The sequence below is a fragment of the Dufourea novaeangliae genome, unplaced genomic scaffold (assembly GCF_001272555.1).
Source record: "Dufourea novaeangliae isolate 0120121106 unplaced genomic scaffold, ASM127255v1 scaffold56, whole genome shotgun sequence".
NCBI lineage: Eukaryota > Metazoa > Arthropoda > Insecta > Hymenoptera > Halictidae > Dufourea > Dufourea novaeangliae.
In genome coordinates this window covers 5027377-5055140 of record NW_015373942.1, presented here as the reverse complement: position 1 = coordinate 5055140, position 27764 = coordinate 5027377, and the positions used below count along the sequence as shown (strand labels likewise).

General features: G+C 43.8%; 1 protein-coding gene across 2 annotated transcripts in view; it reads left to right on the top strand.

Annotated features, from left to right (window-relative positions):
- Nucleotides 1–27764, top strand: part of LOC107185903 (RNA-binding protein Musashi homolog Rbp6) — an 856487-nt gene that overhangs the window by 542768 nt on the left and 285955 nt on the right. For both annotated transcript variants that reach the window (XM_015573678.1, XM_015573677.1), the window contains exon 4: nucleotides 16125–16166. In XM_015573678.1, coding sequence (XP_015429164.1) covers nucleotides 16125–16166 — 42 coding nt within the window. The remainder of the gene's footprint in view (nucleotides 1–16124; nucleotides 16167–27764) is intronic.

Below are 27764 nucleotides of genomic sequence, written 5' to 3'. Positions count from 1 at the left end.
ATTCCTTTGAACTGGCATTTTTTTTCATACCACCCGATTAAACATGATCTGTCTTTCACTTGTACGTCTTTCTTTGCCATCGAGTAAAAAAATATTCAGAACCAATTTCTTTGAACTCATTATCTAAATTGTCTACGTTGATCGTAGTTAAAAAGTACCATACACAGTTTCAAAAAACGTAACAAATGTTATTCACACCAGGCACTAGACCTCTTCTATATTTTTCCTTCCACAAACCGTACGTGATATCCGAATGGAAGAATCGCAAACGGGCAACAAATTTTGAACCGAAGCTAAAGGTCGGTCAAGAAATTAACCGCGATTATCGGTTCAAGCAGTTACACATACTAATATTCACGTCGCGCAGCTCGAACGGCGGCCTTTATCGGTGCAGATTAAAACGTAATCGGGTCACTCTGATTAGAACAAACCATCCCGCGTAGCGAATACATACGAACTGGCTGCTCTCTGCATTCGTAATTATAACCGATACACCCAATAACCGACTGTACACGCTGCAGCTCCTGCGCATGCAATTTTGCGATGGCGAGGGTTATTTATTCGAAATCTTGCGAACGGCGACGCGTATCACGGCACAGGGGCGATGGAAAAGAAGAAAAAACATATCGTTAACGGTGAGATTGATACGATATCGATGGAACCTGGATTCGATTTATTCCGTGTTGCAGAGTTCACGCCTGCCTCGATATACGCTCGTCTGTTTCGATTTTTTGAGCAGGTGCAGCCGGCGGCGTGGACGGGGCGGTTGGGCGGGGGGGTGTTGGCAGGGAATTTTTAATAACAACGCTTGTCAGAAATCTTCTCGACAACGTCACCGGCATTCGGCGCCAGCCAATATCGCGGCCGGGAACGTTTTAGCAGCCGGCATCTGCCGACACCGATGAACTTCCTTTTTACGAAGGAAACAGGCGAGGACAGGCCGAGAAACGAACGGATAACGACCGAACCTCCGGGAAATACGAGAGGAAAATCTTTTCCTACCCGCGACAGTGAGACGTGTATGTATGTGTGTACCCTGTCTAATCCGTCTTTATTAAGAAATAATGGCGGCGGCACAACTAATCACGTCATTTTGATTCGTTTAATGTATTTGTACCTTTTGTCATGTAAATCCTCTCATGAACGCGACGGACCGGCAGAAGAGCCCAGAGGTTTATTAGTCCAATGATATTTCAACGGAGATTAACACGGGAATGAATATTACGCGAGGCCGAGAAGGAACCCGGTTTCCAACGATGCCCGCGTTCGCGATCCTCGAATTTTAATTAACTATTTTCAGAATAAAAAGATATTAAAAGCGGGATAACCGGAGACAACGGGACGCTCTTTCGTTCCTTATTTCAGGCGATGCAGCAACGCCCGGGGACAGACCCGGTGTAATCCTCTCGCTTGTCATCGACATGTTCCCCGTGGCGGATATTAACGCTGTATTTTAAATTTTCTTCGGTTTTTTTTTCTTCTGCTCGATCATATTGCGGGAATGATTAATAGGTGTTGTGAAACAGGGAGATTTTTCTTTGCTAACAAAATCGAAACGTGTCCCGAGATTACTGAAATATATTTTAACTGCCCTCTTTATAAAGCTTCTCTGAACAAAATTGTAATTTCATTCGATGCGGAGCCATTCAACTTGTTTATGAATTTTCTGATAATTTTATCTTTTGAGACTTTCGTGTGTACATTCTCATTCGTTGTAACCAATTCAAGTGATATTCAAGTTTTGGGCCCAGTAGATTAAGTAGTACGTTTATAGTAATTGCTTTTTGAAGACTTATACGTAATGGAAATACTACTAGAATATTAAGATATGTGAACCTTCCTTTCCACAAGCAATGATATTATGTAAACTTTTCAGGTGTTTCATAAATTTTCTTTATGAATTTAATTATTTTCAAAATATTATTGCTCATGCATATATTATTTTTAATATTTCATTTTTCCATTGTTTGATAAAATTGAATTATTGTCGCTTCGTTTCCAAGATTAATATCTTGTTGAATTATGTTGTTAAAATTACGTGCGAAATTCGCATAAAATACATCTGACGCGACCGGGTTATTCTACTCGAGAGGCGCATTGTTCAACTGTTTCACTATTTCATTTATTCCAGTTTATTTCTTTCATTAAATTGAACTAACTCATCGATCGTACCCTAGATTCAGCTGCGAATCGGCTGTTGCAGTAGCATTAGCTATCTCGCCAGACATATCTCACACGTACTTTGCCTATATTCGGATAAATGAAAATAATTTGAGAACAGCCTCGAACGCAATTTCGTCATTTTATATTTTCGTCTGCCTTTGGAATATTAAATTCACCCTATGAAAGTGCCCATATTTTTATTAATACCCTATATATTTTCATTCTTTTCGATCTACTATCGAATAAGGACAGATGCACTAAGGTAAAATGAAGGGTTAGTCATCGTGCATGATATGTATCATATTAGAAGTCTCCGGAGTATTTGCTACAAAATCGAGGCGCGTCGCGTTTCGAAACGCAATTTACCCTGCAGCGTTCCGCCAATTCGTGAATTCCTCTCCAAGATAGCCGGCTCTCGGGCGAGTCGCTAAATTTTATCACTTCCATTTTTTTCCTGTCCTCCGCACGACAGATCCGCGGCTAGGAAAAAAGGGAAGGGGTCCTCGTTGGGTACGCGCATATCCTGCGCACTTTATACCGCGACGCGGCTGAACGCCCGAGTTCTACTGGAAAATTTCAGGCAGCGCTCGCTAAATGATAAAACCGGATTACGCGATGCTTTCCATCCTCCCTTTCTCGTTCGCCGGAGCCTTTCAATCGCGAGAATTTACGGAATCCGTCTCCTCGGCCGCGAAGCCTTGCACAGACCAAGAGGAAGCAGGTGAAACCTTGCTTCGGCGTTTCTGACGGCTCATCACCAATAGAGCGAAAGTTGTAGACGCTGGATCTAACGAGCAGAATATTCCGGAGTGGATGGGCCATTCGCGATAGTAACAAGCCTCGACGATAAATTTTAATGTTCGAAAGAATCGCGAATTTCCTTCGCCATTTTAAAAACAAAATGTTGGTACCTGGACGGTCCTTTTTGTTACTTTTTACTCAATTGATATGAAACTTCGTTTTTCAGGTGATAGAAGGATCTTCAAGTTTGTGAAATAATACGTATCGTGTTCTTTATCTTAATGGCATTATGGAATCTATACAGTTTTATTTAATTAAAACGTAAGTTTGCCAGACGAGCTCTGATTGGTCGGAGTTTTTCGTTAATATCTCGTTAACAAAGTCTCGGATATCATTTTCGCTAAAGAAAAAGTTGTTCCAAATCTTCCCATGAACCCCTCATTTCCGGGAGTGGAAATTATTTTGAGACACCCTGTATATGTAATGTATACATACAATATATGTAACACCGTCCATCAATGTCACTGTCATATTCATTTCGCTCTGTGTTTCCTAACATAACGCATCCCCGATCGACACGCGACGACGAGGACGCGTTCGTCGCGCGTTTAAAATAATGTACATTGAATCGGCACGACCGGGAGTCCATTTTTATCGCCTGTACATCTTGCGAGTGAGGAACACCGACGACGGAAGGTGAACGAGGGGCCGGTCGCGACCCGGGCAACGCAGCTGGCGCCGAATATTAAAAGCGATCGCTCAGTCCGCGTAGTAACTGACCACCCTATCTGCCTGCAGATATAATAAATCCGCAGTCTCCGAGTTGCAGTTAATTTACGGCATCGTTCGCGGTTCCAGCGCGTAACGAATGCATCTTGACGGATCTTGACATACGACGTCGTTACGAACGACCCTGTAATATAGTTTTTACGGGACAGGGTTTCATTGTAACAGCCACGGGGATAGTAATAAATTTTAATCGACGGAGATATTAAACGCAGTTTAACGGGATTTATGGGATTCGAGTGATTCGAGTGTTTGATACTCGAATAGTTGCCACATTGGACTATTAAAAAAAACGTAATCGTAGCGATAAGAGCAAGATGTTATTATTGAAATTTCTATAGGGTTTCTGAAATCTTAAAGTTTTTCAAGTCTCAAATTTTCTGCCTAGAATGGTTTTTTCTTTGCTACTTTGATCTTCATCCGGTAATAAAGCAGTAATGACCATTTCTTTGACAGTATATGTTACCATTTTCTGCGTCGGTAGACGTTTGTGTCGATGCTGATACTTTATGTCCTGCAAACAACAACGTTGAGTGAACACATGAATGTTCTCTTCCTATATCGTTAAATGGGCGAAAACCATAATGGACAAGATAAAGTACCACAGTGTCACTTTAATCAGAGGACACGCGTCAATGTTTATCTGAACAGCGAACTAATCCAGATTTTAATTGGAACGGAGATCGAAAGAACTTTTCAATTCCAAGATCTAGGGAGCACATCCTCTTCATATAATTTACCGAAGTACAGATAAAAGGAACTCTTTTCTGTCGCGAGGCAAAGAAATGTTGTTTCTCAATCTTCTTTGTACTGCGAGCCCGGGAACGCAACTTCCCGATTCTTTTTGCCTCATCCAATAGTAATCTACTCTGGCAAATAACTTACATTACATTAACTTCTCCATGTTTCCACTGGTATCCCGAACCGAGCTAGAAATGACAGTTGCGACGGCCATTACGGCCAGTTTCGAGGATGTCGGGAAACTTTATGGCCCCGCAAAAACATCGAAGTTTATATACTTTCAAGTTCGCCACGAGAAATCCGTGTTTTCCTGATATCCACCGACGCAAGACGCTGTAACCATCGACAAGATGCGGAAGAAACTTCGACAAAGTATGCCTTTTTTGCATCTGAAACTGTAAAACATAATTTCATCCATTCGTGGAACACTCGTCTTGATACTAACGTTCCTCGGTGGAATGTTGAACCGTTAATGTCCAGTTGAATGAGTAAACATAATTACTGAAATAGAATAAAATAGAAGTATTAATGAAATTTAGTGAAAAAAGAAAATTTTTGTTGAATCTTGTAAATGAATCTGTGCAGATTTGAACTTACATGAACATTCGTGGTAGGTTTATTTGGTTCAAGTACTCTTCATTCTATTAGGTGATTTACAATCAAGTATTTTATAACATACGATTTCTGAATTGTTTTGTGCCTGTTGAATCGTATACCTATAGATGACAATTATATACGAATTAAGGTTATATTAGGTGATTCCTATGCGAATTACTTTAAACGTCAAAATTTCGTGCTGTGTGTATAGTTAAAGTTCAAGGCTAGCGTATCAAACCAGCCGAATACACGAAATAACTTCAATTTTCGTTAAAGACCCGGATAACGCGAAAGAAAAGCGTCTGTTCCATCCAGAATCTCGGTTCATTGTTTCTGGCCCAGTTTTCAAGCGATGACTGTATTGTCCAGCTTTACGTCTCTCTGTCTCCCCACTTCTGTCTTTCTATGTCATGCTTTTTCCTCTTTGTAGACCTTTTCGATGTCCGATTCCCTTTTAGACGTTTCGTTCTCCCGATTCCCGCTTCGTGTTTCTCCAGCCACCCCTGCCCCTATGAAATCTCCCCGTTTTTCAGCTCTTTCTTCTGCCGTTCCGGGTACCATTCTCGCCTCTCCGACGCGCGTTTCTCTCGCGCGGACCCGTGCTCGCGGGGGCGATATAAACGCGGGAAAAGAACGGTTGGGAAATGCTCGCGGAAAAAAAATCGAGGATCTGGCAAAAGGGAACAGTCACGAGTGCGGAGCGAGTAAAAAAAAAAAAATAAAGAGGAGCTAGCCAGCGCAAAGGGACTGGGGTTTCGTCACGGTTGCCGGGAAACGTAGGAAACGAGTCACAAAGACACCTTCGATCAAAGAGTTGTCCGGGCATCACGCGTGTGTCGCGCAATAACAAACGAAACAGCGATGTCACGAAGGGTTTGGGGGGATGAAGGGAACGATGTTACGTCGACGGACTTATCCGTCACGAGACCACCGTGTCCTATTTGTCTTTAATTTGCAAGGTGAATTCGCTGCGATATTTGAGGATGGTAGGGGTAATCGCGACCCCGTAGTTATCCTGGCGGACGGTGACGAATCGGTCTCTGAACTTTAATAATAATTCCGCACGCGCGATCTATCCGTTCTCCCTCTGGCCCAACTTCAAATATGGCGATATCCACGATGAATTCTATTTCCTTTCCACCCGTTCTATTTGTGCCTTTACCTTGAACTACGGTATTTCTCGTCGTCCCTCGTAATTTTCCATTCGTCTCACTGCACTTTTCCTTCTTGCCTCCTACGTTCCAATACTGTTGTAATAACGTTTCGTCTTTGTTTTTTTCTCGATCTCGATAGAGAGGACCGACGATGTTATATACCGAGGCTCTCCAGGCGAAATAGAAATAAATTATAAGCTCGCTGTGTTTAAATAGCTAACGAATGTTGGACTCTCGAGCAGACGGAAACGCAAGGATGAGTATGTGTAGGTGAGAGTTTCGGTGTCGCATGGTTTCGTCCTGTCCGATATCGAACCTAGCCAAACGTGATTCACGCGGCCCACAGATTTAGACGGTATTTGCTTTCAACCTTGTCGTAATTGTTGGATCGCGACGTGCTGGGGCGCGATTTCTGATGTGGACGACGATTTCCTCGATGCAATTTGAAAGTGTTACTGGTAAATGATGGATCTTGATCTTAATCTTTCAAATGAAATGATTTGTTTTGTGTATGGATTTGGCGTATACTATTTATTTTGTTCTCTATACGCAGTGATGAGCAAATACATTGTCTGGATAAAAAGTTTCGAATAGCGTAAAAGGAATTCCAATCTAAGTATTATTCGAATAAAATTGTGTCCAATTCTGTCGATAAGTCTTTTTTAATGGCTTTGTTCAGTATTCAATTTCACAATTTTTGAGTAAATATTTATAGGAGCATGAAAATGCACTGTAAACTTTTGTTTTTATATCGTGAAAATGTTTTACTTATTCGACACACGCTGTTTGATTTGTAATTGGGTCGACCAGTGGAATCGACCCGTGTATGATCACACACGCCACTGGAATGCTGTATCATACAGTGCATTTCCATCAACGCATTCTTGTTAATATTGTTCTCGAAGAAGAATTTACTTGCACAATCGTGGATTTCATAAAATATATATAACACGAGGGAAGTATTATTAATAGTGCAACTGCTAGTTGAGAATGCCTCAGAATATGAAATGTGCTGAGCACTTTTCGACAGTGACAAACAGAATGGTAAATGCACTTCTAGCGTAACTGTATAATGCAATAAAGATTATATGGAGGGTCAAAAATGTCCATGTAGATTGTACGTTAAACCTCTCAGCCTGAAACCGTTTCAAGCTGCACTTTTAGAACGAGCTGAAAATATTTATTATATCTTAATTCTGGATTATGAGAAATGTATACATTATAATGTTTCTTATACATACCGCGATGAAAATTTCATGTGTTCATTCGTACATTCTGTTATAATTAAACATAAATTACTTCACTACCAAAAAGACATTTTCCCTTCTCAATCTGATAGATAAATGTACAGAAAAATTTTGCCACGCCAAAGATAGTAATCCAAACCGTCTCAACAATATCTAAATACTGAACTTGCATTTACGAAAACCCAAGTATAAAATAATTCATTTACAAGCACAGCAATTAATCAGAAGCTATGGTTTTCTATCAAATTTTATTTCGTTAAATATGAAGTAACATAATCTATCACTCTCAGTGGATAGTTTCACATTATTATGTTTCACGTATTCACACATATTGCGACTACATAAAACCCTTCGGTATAGTAATAATAAATGGTTTCATCACCAACAGAGACATCATCTGTCAGTGTTCGTCTATCAACCGTTCCGCGGCAAATTGGAGCAAAGTCCCCGGGGCTCGTTCTCACGTGATACGGTTACCTGTGCGAGCCACGCCGCGAACATAAAAATTGTAGGGTTCCGGGGCGGCTGGCGTAGCCTACATTTCTTTATGGATACGCCGTGCTGTGGGTGGAACTCATTACTTTAGCATTCCCCCCAATAAGAGAAGGTCTTCCAGGCCCCGATTAAAATTCAGTGTGCGTGCGGAGACGGGTTCGACTGAGTTTGCAGCAGCCGAGAAATGCGCGTCATTGACATAAACCTGAGAAAATAGAGGGTGTGTAGGGGTAGAATACCGGGAACAAACGGATTAAGTTATACGTGAGGAATCTTTGACTGCGCCGCGCGGGGTTTTATATTCGAGCCATCTGCTCCTTTGGAAAAGATTGCGCCTTCTCCCTCTGTGACGGGTAACCGGCGGTGCACGACAGTTTATGCCTCGCGGAATGAAATAAAAACACGGCTAAACGTCGCTTCAACTTCCTTAGATTATTAGCGGCGTAAAAAAGTTTCTTTATAGGACAATCCCGGGGCGATAAAGCAGCGAAGAGGGGGCGGGTCTCGCGTTATTTCCGCTGGAAGCGATGCATCGCGCGTGATGTATCGCCATGTTTTCGCCGTATACCCAACTGCGTGTGTGTGTCTTTTCTGTGCATTACTGGGGTAATGGAAACGAACGGTGTTTTTTTTTAAATTTATGCATCTATGATCGTAACGATTTAGTAATCATGAGACTCCAGTCATTTTTGAAGGAATGCAAAAAGATTCAGTGACTACTAGTAGGTCGATAGGAAATAATTCTAAATAGTTTCGACAAATACATCAAATTTTTGTCATTGTATAAAACCAATTGAAAAAATTCTATATATTTCTCAATTATAGCAAGCACAATATTCAGGTAGTCATTTATTTCCCACCAACATAATAAAATCCTTATTGTTGTGACTCTGTTCTAAATAATTGTGCAATATACATAGTCTTATTATTTCGATCTCCTTTATTCAGTTAGAGTACGTATCTACAAAATTGTTCTTACAGCTGATAACTGTTGTTTAAAAGTCCAATTTACGTGTTGTCCTGTTTCGGTCAACCCAGTTATCTCTTGTCAACCTCCAAAATTGATACTGTGGAATTATCAAACCCACTAGCGTATGAATTAAATTTTCATACAATTTGGAAAGAAGATCAGCACCTATTTACTTCTTGGTACACAATAATTGAAATTGTGCATCCCGTTACCGAATATTCCGTGCGAATCCAGGTCACCAGGGAGATACAAAGACAACAAACTACGTCGAAGGTGCATCAATCAAAAGTTTCCTCGCTGTTAAAAACCTCTCAGCCTCCATTGTGCACACGGCGGCGAGGCTGTTCGAAAGTTTCGGAACTGGCGAGCCATGCGGCCAGGACAGGCGGAATTAGATAGGGCGGCCGGGGAAGATTGGAGGGGGTGAAAAACGCGAAGGGGGAAGAAGACTTGGAGAGGGGTTAGTAGAATTGTTCGAGAGTGGGAAAATCTCCCACTTGTAGCTCGCTGATATTTACTCGGATCTTGCTGCGACTGTAGTTAAATCTTGAATGATACTCGAACCGGCTCTCTCTATCCATCTGTTACCACCCCTGTCGTGTGGGAACCGCCGAAAGAATGTCGATGTGAAATCTACCCCAAAAAATAAATTCAAACATACTAAAACGATTGAGCTTCTTTTATAAAAATTCAATTATTTTCAAATGGACATTAAGAATGGCTAAACTGTGTCGGAGTACGTTACTATAATTATTTTAGTAGTTTACTATAATTTATTATAGTGAATCTTAGTTTAGTTTAAATTAGTTTAGTTGATTTTTAGTCTGTGTGTGGTCTCACTTGTGGATTTGAACGAGTAATCGGTTCTAACACCATTATTTTGGCTATAAAGGTAAGGGTGTATTTTTGTCAGGTAACGACAGTGTACGTACATGGATTATCTGGCTTGTGATTTCAATTTTGAATTGTTAATAACTTGGAAATAAAACCTCCAACAAAATTTCTATGAAGTTTCCAACACCAGAAGCCGATCACCTTATATAAGTAAAACTAGAGTAGCGTAGCATGCATCCACTAGTAGCCATAATCAATAACATTATAGTCTACTTGCAACGTCCAGTCCAGTTTCCAAAATCCATTTGCATTCTAATCAGCTCAAAACTCAATACAAACAACCGAAATTTATCGCTGAAGTTCACAAATTCATTTCCGATACAGAGCTCGACGCTGGTCGCTGAAATCCTGTTTGATAATTCCAACATTGACGCGGACCGTAATTTTTAATTACCACCTTCGAATCCGCTGCGTGCTTACGCTACCGTCAGACATTTTTAATCGTTCCCCGTTGCGTTCATAATTTAAAGTTTAATAATATCGTCCCTCGTCTAGTTCCGTGTGTCCCTTGCATATATCCGACTCTGAAAAATTTATGTTGTGGGTGGAAGTTCGAGACTGAAGAAAGTTTCGTATCACTTATAATATTGATAGTTTATGAAAACAAATAAAGTGAAAGGTAAATGTTACTTCATACTTCACTTTTGTACTATTATTTCTCTTGCTGTTACACAATACATTTTCTGCAATATGTAAATATTGTTAGAAGAACATATTTAATCCTTAAAAACCATAAAATAATTTATGTAATCGTGGTATCTAATTAACACTGTCATCGACTTATAATGAGTACTGTATGTATGAATATCAATACAATCCTATGTATATTATGCAGGTTATGTCCTATATTATACAAGGGTGGGTCAAAAGTCATAATTATTAGTTACCTGTTCAATGGGTATTGACTAGTTCAATAGAATTAACTTCTACGTTAATTTCTAAAATAGTTCCTACATACTGCAGAACACTATGTAAAAAGATCCTCTTGAATTTCTCTATTAAAACAATCCTACGATTCTTTTCTCATTGCATAGAGTATTCGAAATTTCTGATCACGGAAGGTAGCGACGCGAGCCTGAAATTCACGTCTGGCGTTTTTCCTCCCGTAACAATTCAACCAGCCCAGTCAGTCGTCGTTCGAATTCCGTCGGAATTACCGCGAACGTCGCGTGTGAATTTCCCCCCGTTCGTATTATCCGCGAAGGCGAGTCTCATGAAGCGTTGAAGCCGCTTCACCTGCTCGCAACGCTGAGAGAGATAACGGTGGGGGCGGAGAGTACGCGAAGAATGGTGTCCCGGATTACTTTTCCAAATGTTGCCGATACGAGCACCGGAGGTTTTCCTCCGCGGCAGCTCCTCGAATCAGCCGGTCGGATAGGTGACTCTTCCAATTTCGAAGGCGTGCGGACCAGATTGAATTTCTATCGTCGTCGTCTTCGTCGCCCGTAGTCGTCGACGAGGATGGTTGGCGGCCGATCATTTCGCGCGATATCGTGTAACTGGGTTATGTTTGTGAAAATCGCTTCGAGCCTCTCGATTCTTCTCTTGTAATGCCATCCTCGCCGATCTCTCGACTTTCCTATCTCCCGCGGCTCTTCACCGACTTTGTCTCTATCCCTCCTGTCCCCGCCTCGCGTCTTTATCCTCTGTTCTCTTTCGTTGGCGCGATACTCCAGGCCCGGAACTGAACGGAATGAATCGAATAACCGGACCGTCGAAACTAATCTCGCTGATCGATTCGTCGAGCACGATTCACTCTACGCTGACAAATTCCTCTCGATCACGGATCGTATCATCCACCGACAATTGCACGTGATGATTGTTGGCTATGATTCTGTTTCTTGTATCGCTGGGTGGTAATAATACTATATATTTTTCTGACTGGCTCCGACTGTTATTGTATTGCCGATTCGTCACGGTTAACCTTTATATAGAGGGTAGGGAAATTTTTCGCGGTAGTTACGATGGTGGTCCGAAGAAGGTGAAAAGATAAACGTAATAGAGAAAATTCGTATCGATTGATTGTATATGTTAATATTAAATATCTAATTTGAAGAAGAAATGTTTGCAAGAGGAGAAGAGTGTACGGTTTGTTCAAAAAAAGTTCTAAGACTTTAGAGATTTATAGTACTTACCGAGTGGTGTAAAAAATGTTTACTCCACATGGGTCGTAAAATCGATCCTTCCGGTATAAAATTAATTTCCATACTTACGAACGTTTGATGTCGTAAGTGAGTCTCTTTGCGACATATTGAATGTAAAAATAACTCTTTCAACGCTGCTTGTACCTCTTTCAACACTACTTCTTCCTCTTTCGACACTCCTTCCTCTTTCCACGGCTGTTTCTTCCTCTCGTTACTTAACGGCGTGGTTAGCGGACGACAGTAGAGGTAAAGAGTAGAAGAATCACGGTGTCGGCGCGAGAAGACGAAAACCGAAAGACTTTTTCTCCACCCTCTTCGTTGTACCCGTCGACGTTGGGTCTCTTGACGTGCTCCGGGGCGTCCGGGGGCGTGCGAGCGACCGGTGTGAACTTTGCCGTAGGGGATTATGCAAAGGTGGGTTGGTTCGCGGGAACCGGAGAACAGGAAAGGGAGGAAGCACAGTAGGGAGAGAGAGGAACGTAGTCGGCGTTCGTTTGTGCGAATGGCGTCGGCGGCGGTGGATAGAGGCGGGTTTTCTTGCTTGTCATTACCACGTCCGCGGCTTCCGCTAACCCCTCGGGCTACGTTCTCTTTTTGACTCCGTCGCGGAACCGCCACGCCGCCGCCGTTCACGAAGAAGCTCCGGTTCGGGAATGTCACGTCTTCCCTATCGAGGAATCGTCTTTGAAGGTTTGTTTCTTGTAAACACCAGTTTGCCTCGAGATTCGCCGGAGAAAATGTTCAGGTCTTGGTCTCACGCGCGACCGTCGAAACTCAGATAGCACATGACGCCCAATGACACCTTGAAGACGGCTTAAAGGCGTCTTAGACCTAAAACAGCCGTAATATGAACGTCTTCACGGCGTCATGTGCTATCTGGGAAGACGTGTGACTGTTGCGTTCGATTGCTATGCCACTTTAGGAATTAATTTTGTGACGTGAAGTAGGTCAAGTGCAGTTTTTTTTTTTCATTCTTTGGAATGCGGGATAGTGTTCGTTCTTGTTCTTTAAGTGTATATAACTGATTTCTTATCGTCTAAAGTCTGCAGGAAAGTTTAGATTTAATTGTAGTTAGCCAAATTGGTCAATAATATTTTGTAACAATATCTAGGTAGAAGGAGAAGGTCCTATAGTTTTTAAATATACGATACTAGTTATTCTTCGTATTGTAGTTATTTATTTACAATTGGCAACGGATTAAGAAATGATTCTTTACACATAATGGGTGATAAAGACCTAACTAGAGTTAAAAGATATTGTACAATTCACGTTTCCACTACTACAAACGTAGGAATAAACGGTAGATTAAATAATACACTAAGTTGGCTGACCATATACTGATCCATACCACTTTATTCTACAATCTACGTAAGAAATGTATGGTTTATCAACTCCCCGTGTACAGTAGCAATCCATTTAAATTTAATAAAATGAGAAAGCGCGGTTTCCCTTATCTCGAAGAATGAATTAAAGATACTTTCAAGTAAAAGATATCATCCGTTTCAGCAAGAACTGTCGGATGTGTATGTCAAATGAAATATTCCTTCTAGTCGTACACGAAACGCCGCTGCTCGCAGCTGTGCCTGTACATTTCATTTATCAAAGCAGAGCATGAAAGATGAAGCGTCTTTTAACGGCGCGGATTATCTAGAACACATTCATCTTAATTAGGACGTTGCACCGGAACGTCGACAGGCGTTTCAAAGGATTTGCAATGAAAACCGCTGATTATTTAGCAGTAAAGTAGCTGCCCTCGAAACGAATTCAATAGATTTCGGGGGTAACACATATAGAGTGAGCGAATTTTGAAGGTAATTGATCGTGATCAATGCTTAGGAGAATATGACACGGAAACGATCATAAATCATCCAGCAGATCGTCCGGTTTTATTAGCGGAAATGCTGTGGATACATTGAAACACTTGAAAAAATGATTGAAACAAAATAATAAGTCGACACTTTTTTAAATTAATTTGTCAGTAAATTCTGTAAGAAAATACTTTCTAGAAGAATAATGGAATCTGTTTCATAACAAATTTTTCTAACTTATATTTTATACGATTAATTCGTTTGACAGCGTTAATTATTCGGTAAGGTATACAACGTTGCAATTTATACGCAAAGAAATAAACATACTGAAGTTACGTGTTTTTTCCTTGTGAATTATTACTACACGTTGATTTGGGACATCTGTTATGGAATGAAGTTAAAATGGGAAACTTTTTAAATGTGAAAATTGATGGCATCTCCTGCTGGAACTTTGAGACGCCAACAAATAAAACAAATATTTCCAGTGTCGGCAGTGATCGAGAAAAATAGTTCGGTCGAAGTTGCCGTGATAAAAAATCTCCCAGCTCCGCGTCTTGAGTCGGGCGATAAAAACAAGAAAACTGACCCACTTCAGAAATGCGACGAGAAACTCGGCCTCGATAAAAAGTCGCCGTATCAGCAGCCTTAACGATTGTTCGGAAATTAAATGCATAATGTATTCCTTCGGGACGTATTTGCCTCTTATTGTATATAACCAATGATAATTTTACATTTTAGACTACTTCTAAACAGAAATTGTATCCGTAATCTTCCCACAAAATTCAGAAACAAAACATATTATACTATTCCAACAGCAATTTCCAAGTGCACAACTTTGAAACGTCGATTCTTAAATTATTCGCAGTCTAGTCTCTTTCAAACTACGAATCCTGTTCAATTGCTATTCCGAGCGTTTCCCCAGCTATCAGGTCGCTCGTATCGCACGCACCCAAAAATATGCAAGTTGGTCTGATGTGGCTCCCCACACAGTTCGCGAAGATTTCGCTCTGGAAAGCACACGAAGTCGAAACTTCTCGAATGGCTGGCTGCTCGTCGGGAACGACGCCTCTGCGGTCACGTACGTTTCCGCGTAGCTTCACGCACGTAAGTTCGTGGTAAGGTCACGAGGGAAGCCTGGAACGAACATTCGAGCGGCTCGATTTCCCGCCGAAAATTTACGTCGCGGCTGCGCTGGGAATTCCATGGCTTCGCTGGTGTTCCATCCCCCGCCCCCCAACGCCACGGGAGGGGGATGGATTTTTGCTTTTTAACCCACGTAGGGCGTAAGCTGCGGTTACGTCCGACCTGGTTGCTCTTGTCCCTACGGGCACGCCTAGGGAACGTATTGAAGGCGCGCTGGCTGAGAGTTCGGGTAGCCGACCGGCATCGATGCCACGGATCCCCATTGTATTCAGACTTCTCGAACGACTAACCTTTCTTGCTCGATAATTAATTATACTGCGAAGTGAAAAATATATCACTGTTTGTGTTTACGACGAATTCGCGATTGCCATTGCTTCTTGATAAATTAATTTCACGGAGCTCGTTCGAGGTTGATGTGATTTTTGAATGAGTGAACAGAAACTTAAGAAGTCAAATAAACTTTTAAAAAAACATCGATGTGATTGAAAGTTTTGAAGAAGTGACCGTGAATAGAAGTTCTTCAACGTATTAGTTTCTTCATACTATACAAGTTCTATAGAAAATATTTTTGGTACCACAATGATTGGAAGAAATATTCGGAGGACCTTATTTAAATGGACCACCCAGTATACAACAGTGAGCTGTGCGAGTGTGTACTAGTTGTTTTCTGTGTGATTTCTGAGTGTATTCTCGGTGATGGATGAATGTGTGCTCTGTGATTGGTGAATATGCACTATAATGTAAATGAAGATCGACTTGATGTGTGTATTGTTTCTTTTTTTAAATCTTTCTCTAAACTTTATTATTTACTAAACCATTCGGCATCGTCTGTTTAGTTGTATTTCTATGTCCGATTGTATACTGTATCATTCCCCTTACTATTCCTACACATAACTTAAAATTGTCTGACTAAATACTGTACAATACTACTAGCTCCCTTTCTGAAACGATTAACACGGTCCGTGCCACAGTGAAAAAGGCCATATGTAACCAGACATTCTTTATTTCGTTCTTCAAGTCACAAATAACCGAAAATGTGTGTTTTTTGTTAATAGAGGCTTGTTTTAAATTACAGTTCGACATTCACTCGTTCCGCGCCACAAGTACTACCGATGATACACGTTAAACTTTCCATTCAGGCCGCGTGTACCACCGGTGGTACGTGTGGCGCAGAACGTGTTAAATAACATATTTTACGTCTACGCAGACCATTCATGGTTCCATCTTTCTATCTGTTACAGATCGACCCGAAGGTAGCGTTTCCTAGGAGAACACACCCAAAGGTAAGCAAAACCCATTCAATTAAAGCACCGAATCAACTTAAACAATTCGACAAGCCGCAACAGAAGCGACCTTCGCCGTGAAAGGTCGGGACGGTTTTAAAAATAAGAGTGAAAATAAATCCGGTTAAGGACAGGAAGTGGCCAAAGGGCAGACGCGAGCGTCAAAAGTTGAATAACGGTCGGGGAGGTGGAGGGAAAAAGGTACAGAGCAAGCGTGGTAGAGAGAGAGAGAGAGAGCGTAGCGCGGTTGAAGGGAGAATAATAAAGCCCTCTCGTTCCCGTAATAAGAGCAATTAGATGTAATTCATTTCAAAACCCGGAATTATTTTCTTCCTAGTCTACTTGGCCGTGACTAACGGCCGAAACTCTCGCCGCGAGACTCTGAAGTCCTGGCGCACACGGGGGGCGGTGGGACGAGGATGGAAACGTATGAAAAGGGTGAACGAGACGGAGTGCAACAGTCAAAGAAGGGTCGAGCGGGGATGGGGTCGCGTGTGTATGCGTGTGTATTCGCGCGGGAAACGGTGGCACGGTGTGAGGATGGAAGGCGGGAGAAATTTGCGCGGCTTAATAATATAAATGCCAGGCACGCGAATTACCGGCGAGTGACTGAATTGCGCTAATTTTAATTGTACCCTTTCCCTTCTTCCCTCTTCCGTGGACCCCATCCGACTCCTCCTCCTCCACCCTTCCTCTCCACCACTCGATGCTCTGTCGATCCCGACCGTTTCACCGACTCTTTTCATCGCTCGACCGTGTCCGCCAGCGCGCCCGTTTCCGCGTCGCTCGCGACGTTTCCACGTTTCTTTTTTTGTTCTTTTTTACGAAACGGCCGCCACGCCATCGACAATTTTCTTTTTTTTTTTATTTCGTTCCATCGTGAAAAGCAGGAAGAACGTATGAATTATAACGCGACCGGTTAAATCACGATTCAACGGTGTGGCCGGTGAATCACGAATCTGCCCGCATTAACGCGCCGATCGACCGGGATTGCCTCGATGAAAATTTTGTTATTTCAGTTTGAAAGAGTCCAGTTTAACCGGGCAATTTGCGCTATTATTCGATTGGAGGGAGAGCGAACGCGGAATTTCGTCGCGTCCGCTCGGGATTATTATTCATAGGGGGAGGGGCTTTGGATGTGAGTTATTTGGAGAAAACAGGGTCAGATTTACGGGTAACGGATGACTAATAATAATGATATCGAGTCTATTGTAGGACAGATTGACTGATATTAATTATGCAGTAATAATATTCGTTGAAGGATGACGGCGCTGAGGGAGTTTCGGTGTTTCTCGGGTGAAACGTAATTCTAAATTGGTGATGGACAAAATAATTCTGTATGAAACGAAATTCCACTGACGAACAAAAGAAGTTTTGTGTATTATTGACGAAAGAACACGTGAATTTAAATTATACGTTAAAAAGAGGGCGTAAGAATATTTAGTTATTAGAATATTATTATACTAAGAATATTTTCAAGATTACTCACGTCACTTTTAGAACTTGAACATTTTTTTCATATATCTTAATGATTAATGTCACCATGACGGCAGCCAACTTACTAAACGGTTATCGTTATGCTGGTACATATTACGTATCACAAGCTCAGTGTATACAAAAGTCCCAAATTATTTATCGTCGGTGACTCATCCATATATCAATCGTTTGTGCAATACACATGTGAATACTCTTTTATTTATACTATATCAATTCAGACCAACATTCGTATGAATGATTGATACATTTCAGAATTCATTATGCCCACATTGCTACGTTCACTGTTAACCTACAATACATAGCATAAAACATTCAATGAGTAGACGAATATCCGGACACAGGTTTTACAAATCGATATTCGTCACATCGGAACGTCGTGATAAATTTCGTGTACATAATAAAAATTTCGATTCGGTACTCGAAGATTTTTAATAGCCCGGTCATCATCCCTTTTGTGCAAAAAAAAAAAAGACGAACAAAACGAGAAAAATGAACGCGGCCCATGAAAAGTTACTCTAGCCAGTTTTCAGCGTAGCGTTCGCCCGGTATGCATCGGGGCGCGCGTATTCGAAATAAAATAACGACCATTAATCGCGAGATGGAAGTAACATATTTCGCCTGAACGCTTGGGGCAGCTGGAACGGGCGGTGCAATTTTCATAAAATGGCGGTGGCTGCACTGGCCTCGAGGCCACCCCTGCTCGCCCACTTCTTCTGTACTGCGCCGTCCCTCTTCGTTCGGCCCGTGGAGCTCGTTCGAAAAAGTAATACGAATGCACGCGTTCCGTTTCGAATTCGGGATCGGTGCCAGGCACTCCGCTCAGCCGCGTGTACGTCACGTCTGGCGCGATCCGAGGCGCGATAACTCGACGCTATAATAGATGTCATCGTATAGCCATTCTTAAGGAAATTCCTTTTATTTCCATGTCGAATACCATATACGGCGCAACGGACGCAAATCGAGTAATGTATCTTATGTGTGCAATCTGAACGCGTACCGTATGAACCTGATCCCTTCAGCGTATTAAGTTGTTATATATGTAAATTGAACATTTCGGTTCTATTCGATTATATTTTTACGAATGAAAATGTCGAACGTCAGGAATCTTTTAGCTGCGAGAACCCAAATGATATTGCTGTCAATCTACAGCCAAATTTCGAAAACATATTTAAAGTAAGTTCATCTGTGTCTTAAAGTCCTTTACTTCCAGCAGGGAACATTTTTAAAACTTCTACCTCTCATTGGTTTTGAAATGTCCGTAACTCATTATCAGTCTAACACTAGACGGTTCTGTGTTTCTGGTTCTCTTGTTGTTAATACTAAAGTTTCAAGACGAGAAGATGAAATATTGTTCGTCCCCTTTCCACGACAAGGTTCGAAATATTACAGGCGCTGAGTCACCGAAACAGAACTCTAACGTTCATGCAGACACGATGTTCCAATTCGCGGACGTCCCCCTGAACTTTCCCGTAATATCGTTCGTCTTTAATCCCTCAACGAAGCCAGAAATGTAGTGTCGAAAGTTCGTCAACCCTCCCCCAAAACACATGTTAGTCCCGATGAACTTTACGGAGAAAATGACTATGCCGCAAAGTTCATTGAAATGTCACCGAGCGTCCCAACGCTATGGCCCCATCGTAACAACCTCCTCGAGACCGCGTGCCGGAAGCGCTTTGTTACCGCACTTCCGGGCCACCGGAAATGGCGCAATGCGCTTCCGACATGGTGGAAAAGTAGTGACAGTCGTTACGGAGTTCTCTGGGAACCCCTAGACCCTACCCTTCGTTCAGTTTTCTTCATATTTCTGCTTTGGTCCATTGTCTATTAGGATAAACGTGCAGACGGAATGCGAAACAGGGATGAGAATGGAATAAAGAAATCGTGTACAGAGCTGGATAAGGGTAGCATTTTGTCATTTCACATCAATTGGAGAGATACAGCATAGGTTGACAAGGTACTATAATCATGTTCTCAGTCATAAATGGCATATCTATAGGAAGGAAATATAGCATTTCTGTAATTATACATACAGCATTAAAAATGTAAGTACCAATCATATTCCTTCAATACTCTCTAAATCTGTAAGAGTACATTTCCACCTGAAGTTGACTACAAAATTGAATCAACGGGATTTTTAAGGTCTTAGATCGAACGTAACGACAAAATTTCTACTGGAAACAAATGTGACGTTATCGCAATTGTCGTAACCAGAGTGTCTAGAAAACCGTGCAAAAATAGACCGAGGGTGAGCTGGTCTAGCGCCAGGAGCGTAATCGCCGTCAATGCTGGGATCCCCTTAACCGGGACGAACGGCGGTCCAAGATAGCAATAGCATCAGTACCGTCAACATAATATCCACTTGTTACTGAGTAGCTATACGCGCGTATAGAGACGAGGCGTATACCGCGGGACATTATTCAGACCGGCGCTGCCTCGAGAACGTGGGGCGTTGAGTGTAGGGGAGAGAAGAGGATGGAGATAGATGTGCAAAAGGATCAAGGTTTGAGGGAGTCGTAGGGGTAGGGGGGCCAAGGGTGGGAGAGAAACGAAGAATGGGGAGGTGAAGGAAAACCCAGGAAGAGAGAATAGAAGGGAGAAAGAGAGCTGTACCACGTCTCACGTAACGAGCTGCCGGTTCCCTGGGGTGTTCAGCTCCTCTACGCTCAACCCCACCTCCTATTCGGGGTCTCCTCTGCTAGTATCATCTCTGCCTCCGTGCCCTCGCAACCGCCCACGTACCTTTTTTCAGAGGAATCGTTTTATTTTCTTCGCCGAGTGAGAGATACCCAGCTAGTCGACTGGTCGTTGCCGTTCGTGGTGTATCAACGGTGGCTCGTTCCGTGATCCACTATGAATGGGTTCGACGTCATTCCTTGGTGCTTAGTCACGCTCGGTTCCAGGTGGATTAAGGGGCGTCCGTTGATCAGCGAAGTTGGACAAAGTTGTTCTCGTAATGAAACGTTCACTGACTAGATCTATCACGTGGGAACCGTTTGTATGTCTTTAAAGGATTGTGAAATCTTTGAAACAATTACGTATTTCATTATTTTCACGTGTCTATAAGTACAATTGACCTTCTCCATTTTGATTAAATTTCTCTAGTTTAGAAAAAGTTACTAGGTAGTAGATAAATTGTTATTCGGTCAGAATCGCTTTATCCTCGGTCAGTGAGCAATACCGGCTTTTGAGGAACAATACGCCTATATTCTGGCGCTATAATAATGAAGTTCTTGTTAGAGATGGTTAAGTCTGATCACCCCCCCCCCCACTCGCCGTTCTTTGAAGCATCTCGGATCCGGATGGTCAGGGTCTGAGTATATAAGCGCGCGTGCCCATTCCCCGAGATTCGCTCGGGGCCAAATCTCGAGGTCAAAGCGTTAAAGGTTTTGTAAGGATCGCTAAGCATCGCGCGACAGCGGCCGAGCTCTCTCCCCAAAGACCAATTTGCGATTCCGAGTGGAGCAAGGACTACGCCCACATGTACATCCTTTGGATACTTTCGGTTCCCCATTTCCTTTTTCTCGGTGGGCGGGTCAAAAGAGACCTGTTACATTCATCTTTCGGGACTAAATACGCTCGCCGGGCAAACTCCCTGGCCGGCATTAGACCGAAATCCCATGCATTTTATACGTGGCCGGGTCATTCAGCAGCGATGGCTCGTTGGTTATATGCGGTGTGTACTCTGGAACACCCCCTCCCTCACAGTTCCCACCCGTATCCACCCTTGTGGACACAGTCCAACCCTGAGGACCTTCGCAACCTTACACTGAAACATCGGGGGCCTCGCTCTTCTTTCGTCTTGCTGCCTAACGTGCCCACTTTCTCGTCAGCAACGGAGCCTTCCGGCTATACAGAGACCGGCAGCCTAGAAAAAGGGGGACGGGGTTGCGAGGGAAGGGTATGTTTGCGCGACGTAAGTGGCGTCCAGTGTCTGTACAGCGTTCCCCGGCCCCGAAGGTTTTCTACAGCATGAGTCAGGGATCATACACGCCATTCGGTGACAGATACCGTCGGTTCCGAGTGCATTTATGGCTCGAAACGTCGGGACGGGCGGAGGTTACGGGGAAGCTAGAGGTGTAATGTTATCGTTTAGTGGAAAAATACCACGTTCCGTGAGGCTGGTAAGGGTGGTAGTAAAAGCGATGCCTCTTATCGTTACAGGCTATGAGTGGTGTCTTCAAGGTTTCATCAGAATGTCGTTCCGCCTGACAAAAACATGTCGGTTGGTACAGCAACAATAGCTTCTCCGCGTAATCTGTTTCCCTTAATATTTATTATGCGGAATAATTCACCTTTTAAAGGGTTTCAGAAGCTTTCCTGTAGTAACGAGTGCGTTTTTTAATCGCGAGCGCAAATGCGTTTCTCGGTCTGATCGTAGGTACTTAACAGGGTCACTAGCCCGTCGTTTTAGAGATATGAAAAGTTCAGTATCTCCAGTTTTCAAAAGGTACGAACCGATAATCTCTCTTTTATCCCGGTCTATTCTGACTGGAGGGTCGATCGTTTCGAGGCTCCAGATTGAAATTCGTAGCTCGACCGAGCGCAAAGCACTTTAATGCCCCCCCCCCCACCCTATTCCCGCACGGTGCCCCTTTCCTTCTTTTCCTCCTATCATGCGGATTTCGAGGTGATCAATTTTATTGCCCTACTCGGTCTTCAATGGTTCTTTCCCCGACTCATACAATCGTTTCAGGAAAACATCCGGATTTAAAACTGAAGCCCCGGATCCGACGGTGTCTTTTAGTACCAATTGATACAAAATAATATCGCCCGATCGACAATAGTACTATACATGGACAGAATCCTTATAACGAGGAACTTCAATTTCAAACTCTTATATCACTGAACAACAGTAATTAATATTTCATTAATTTCAATTGGGTGTATTTATCACTGTGACGGTGTATACATTAAATATTTTGCTATTCTTATATTCATTTTTCCTAAACGACCAATATCCTCAAAATATTCTTCTTACAGGTTTGGGGAAATAAAACGCGAGTTTCACTACGAAATTTACATTTGCATATATTGAAATTGTTTCATTTTATTTGGACCTAGATACATTAAAGATGCAGATGCCAATAAAAGTGTTCAAATGACACGATACTCAGAAGTTTATTTCATATATAAACATTCTACGAATGTTTCGTTAGATTGGTGCAAATTGTACAAATATCAGAAGGCATACATATTCGAAAGAATATTTCACAAAAAACATATCACCGACAGTATCTATTCACTCGCTTCCTCCCGGAAATTAAACGAATCCCACTCAAAACGCACCACCGCCACGGAACGCTACTATTCCTAAGCATAACCGCGAAAGACCGTTTAGAACCACAGATGGGGAACATACGATCAAGCTCCTACTCAAGCAATTGAACGTTATCGGGGTATCGCGGCGATTAACTGTTGTCCGAATGTCACCGGCATAAAACAGTCCAAACGACTCGTTCCGACGAACGACGATCATCGTTCCTCGACGACGAAATAAATCGGGCGGGGTTTAATCTTCGACGGAACTTTTTAAACGGTGCTGCCCCGTCGATGTTGGACATCGTTTGACCGGGAATCACACGTCGGCTGCCACCTGTCGCTACCGACAGTAGTTTCTCGGCCGGTCGGGAGAGGGAAGCCTCAGATATGTTGTGTCGCATTGAGATAAGCTAAGCTCTCGCGTGATGGAGCAGCCCGTAAACTCGGGGAGCCACGCCATGATGCCACCGAAATGGCTGCTGGATAATGTATAGGTATACGTGACGCACAACCAGCAGCCCCACCTTTTGCTCTCTACGACGTCGACTCTGCGCGCGGCGCACACACGCGACGATGGTGTACGCGAGCATCACTTTTACGCTTCCATCGTCGCCATCCGCGTGCTCCACCCCGCCTCTATCACTGGTTTTCACGTGTACACAGAATCCTCATCGTTTACCAGGTAGGAAAGATTGAGAGAGCAAGAGAGTCAGCTATTTTCGGAGGCGAAACTTCACTTCGTGGATACAACTACCTGCGGTTTAGAGAAACGAGCCAGCCCCCGGCTTAGCTTCCATTGTAACGCTTCAGTCAGATTTTTTCGTGTCGCGCGGCCACAGCGACGCTTTTGTTTAACGAACGTCATTAGTGCCGTTATTTTATGTACGACTAGCGTTACCCAAGCTTGCCTACCCAGGTCGTTCCGTTCGAGACCACGCTGGTAATCTGAATGTATTTATCTCTGTGCCACACCCACGGTGCAGGAAATAGATCTAGCCTTCCGTCCTGTTAGGGGTGGGAAGAACTGTGAGATACTTTGACCTAGAACTTATAGGTGTGTCATAGGTTTATACGGGGATCCGTTGGAACGTTAAGTCACGTCTGCGGACTAGGTTTTTGGATTAGAACGTTCTGTAGCAATGACTGGTAAGGAAATAAAATAATAATTGTGCAGAGCCTAGGCTGTATCTTGATACAGGCTGTGAAGAAAAATCATTTTTCATTCGACGTAGGTAATTGGAATTGCATCGAAAAGTTCGATTCCAGATCGAACTTTTTCAGCGTTAACACATTTTCGCATCGTGTGATTTATAGCCACCCGTTGGCACAAATTTTTCGAGCCGTTCCCCGCCGTTGGGTCCGTCGGAAAGAGAAACTTTCGCGATACATCGGGGAACGTGCAAATTCCCCTAGCTTCCGCGATACTTGTTCTATACGGTGTCCCCCTGTTCGTCTGAGATTTTAAAACCGTACACCCGAAATAGATCACGTTCCCCACCGTACACGGTCGGCGTGCCTGCAAAGAAAACAAATTACGCCGCGCGTTTAATGGACACCTCATGAATATTCAAAAACTTCGCCGTTGTACCTGTTGAACGTCTCTGTGCCTTCGAGCTTATTTATTCCCTTATTCTTTTAATCCCTCCACTCGCGCTTCGTCGTCACGATTATATCGCCCGCGTCCATTGTTGTCGCCACCTCCCACCCCCTCTGCCCCTCTCCCTCGGTAAATCTCGACGAGCCCCCGACGTCGGGGTATTTATCGAATTTAATACATGTACTCCCTGGATACTCCGTTGGAAACGATCGTCGGCACGCTCGCCGCGGATCTAATATACTTAATAGCGCCGAGTTTTAATTACGACTTAACGATAGCGATGGGAAGGCGCTGGATGGACGGCGGTGCATCGTGAACAAAGCTCGGAACAATGTGACGCCGCGCGGATCCCGCCCCATCCCGACCCGCCCTCTTCCGTCTCGCTCGCACGCTTCATCCGAGCACTGGCGGTCTCGAAAAGCTTTTCATTTTTCGCCTAGCGCGCTTTTTATCATCACATTGAATCGACGTGTAGAGATAAAAAAAACTTCAGAGCGGCAAGGGAGGGAGGTAGGGAGTGGTAGAAGCGAAACGGAACGGAGTGTGTGCGTATGCCTCGGCGATTCTCTGTTCTTTCGTCGACTTCCAGCCCCTGCCACACCCCTCCACCGTCATCGCCCTTTTCGCTCCTTTCTCCTCCGCGTCGCGTGTTTCTCTTTCGCTCTGTGCGTTACCGACGCGTGTCTCAGCGTTGCATCACGGTGAATGGGCCTGGTAATTGCACGTTTAATATTTCAGGGCTTTCTCCGTGTAAGCATGTAAAAAAAAGAAGTCCACGATTTAGCCCTGTGAAGCGAGCCAGTACACACCCTCCCCCGCCGGCGTTCCGCCTTTTCATTCCGTGCGCGCGCGCTCGCTCGCTATCTTTCTTTCTTGCCGGTGTTTGCGATGCACTGACGAAAGTAGCAAAGCGGAAACTCGTTTCTCTCGCGCTCGCGCCTGGCTTTATCCAGTCGTTCTTCAGTCTTACTTTCCCCTTTGTCGCTTTTCGTACGGCCTGTTTCCCGTCCTCTCCCCTGGACAGCTAAACCTCGCGAGGCCCCCGACGGTTCTGGTCTTTTTTTCGCAAGTCTCGTTCGAACCGAGAATAACTGAAAAATAATGAAAGTAGGAGAAAAATTGAGAGTTGAATCTATTTTAGGACCTGTTTCCTTCCGACTTCTCGGAGATGTCATTGTCCACCTTCCACATATTATAACTCCTCGACGTCTCTATACATATGTACTTCTTGACAGTAAGAGCGTAGGGCCAGAAGAATTGCATCCAGTTGATTCGTCGCGGAGCCAAACACCAGGAATGTAACCGAGTCGGAGTCGAAAACGAAAGTCCAGCGTAACGTCCCGATGATCGAAAGAAAACGGGTCTTTCAAGTAGAAACCGTACCGCGCGCATCGCGTCGGCTGATAAGGGACAAAGGGTGCCCTAATGCGAGGCGACCCGGACAAAGCGGCATTTCGGGTTCTCTCCTACCGTCGGATCGCGCGACAAAGGCTGCCGCGATCTCAATCACAAATTGACAATAAAAAATGTCCAATTAACTCGACGAGCTCGAAGGATAGAATCGACTCGAATTGACTCGATTCTTCGCCCCGGCCGCTCTCTCCCGCCGTGCCATCAAACGTCTTTTCACCGCAATGGGGGCGGCCTAAGGGGACAGGGGTGAGATAGGGTGGAGTGTCTGGAAGTGAGGAACGGAGACAGAGGGTCGTCCGAAGGTGGCGAGACGAGGGAGAGAGAGCTAGAGGGCCAGGAGCTCGCGTGAAGTTGGAAGCAATCGAGAAGGTTTAATCCCACTCGATTGCGTTCCTTGCCCGGCAACTTCAGTTCTTCGTCGCCCTCTTCACCCTCGCCGTTCCATCCCGCTCTGCCCGTCGAGTGAGCCACTTTTCCCTTCTGCTACAGCAAACGACGCACGTCTGTGTGTGTGTGTGGTGTTCCCGCACGCGCGCGCCCCTCTGGATGTGTAAAAGAGAAGAGTCCTTCTTTTGTTCGGCCCCGATATCTTCGTGCGTTCCCGTAGTGGTCGTATAGAATCGCGAATCTAAGCGGGAGACACACGCACGCACACCTGGAGGCTCCTCCCTCTGTCTCTCGACGACAACGGGGGCGACGAGGACGGTCACAAAAGGTGTGCTGTGCCTAGCTCGTCTGGTAGCCAGCCGACTATACACACACGGGTATTGGTGGCGGGCGATGTTCAAACCCCGGTCGGAGGTGAGACCGCCTCGTAAATATTCTACGGCCAATTTCCCGTTGTATGCGAAGAGAACGGTATATACTCGGGCCTGTAGGAATCGTAAGCTAGGGGTCACGAAGAAGTCGAGACACGCATACACCACCGAAAGATATTTTTCACTTCGCGCCATCGAACTCGAGGATTTCCGTTTATCCGTTGTCGATGAATTTCCGCGGGGTCATGGCCGCGCTCGTACGCAAGCTCATCTGTTTTTTTTTTTTTTCGTACTTCCATGGCTCGAAATCGGAATGGAAATCTATATTCTATGCCAGGAAAATATTACCGATTTTTCGAACGAACGATAACGTTGAAAGCTCTTATAGGATACATTTTCCACCGACCGAATGATAACGCCTGGGCTAGGCGTGGGTTCACCTCGAAATTCCTCGACGCTTCCGCGTTCCACGGCTTTAAACGCTAGCGTCCCCCCTTTCCTAGTTTCCTAGCACGCTTTTAATGGCGCGACGTTAAACCCAGTTTCCCCGCACATGTTACCGCTATATAATTTAGTTAAAATATTCACGCGGTCTGATTCGGTTACGAAGGACACCGACCAACAGATCGATCGGCCCGACGCTGTTCAATTAAAGCTTCGTATCCGCGTGTTTTATTCCCTCCATCTCTCTATTTAAACAATCCGATATATCTGTTGACGGTCTAATGTAAAATTTAACACCACACGCGATGGACCGCCGGCTATTCGCGAACCATACGGATTTAAATTGCAGTCGCCTCTCTGTGCTGACGTTACCGGGTTGCCTGGAAATACACTTTATTTACACTTCGAGGATGAAGTGCAACGAAAAATTGATCTGCGTCCTAGATATTTGAGAATTATATCAAAACATGGAAGACCACTTTGACGTCATTCTAACTAACAGTAAGTGTTGCGGCTGTGTCATGATGAATTCGCGAATGCCATAGCATCTTGTCAATTGAATGGGGCGGAGTTCGTTCAAGGATAATGTGATTTTTGAACGAGTGAACATAAAGTTAGTAACTCAAATAG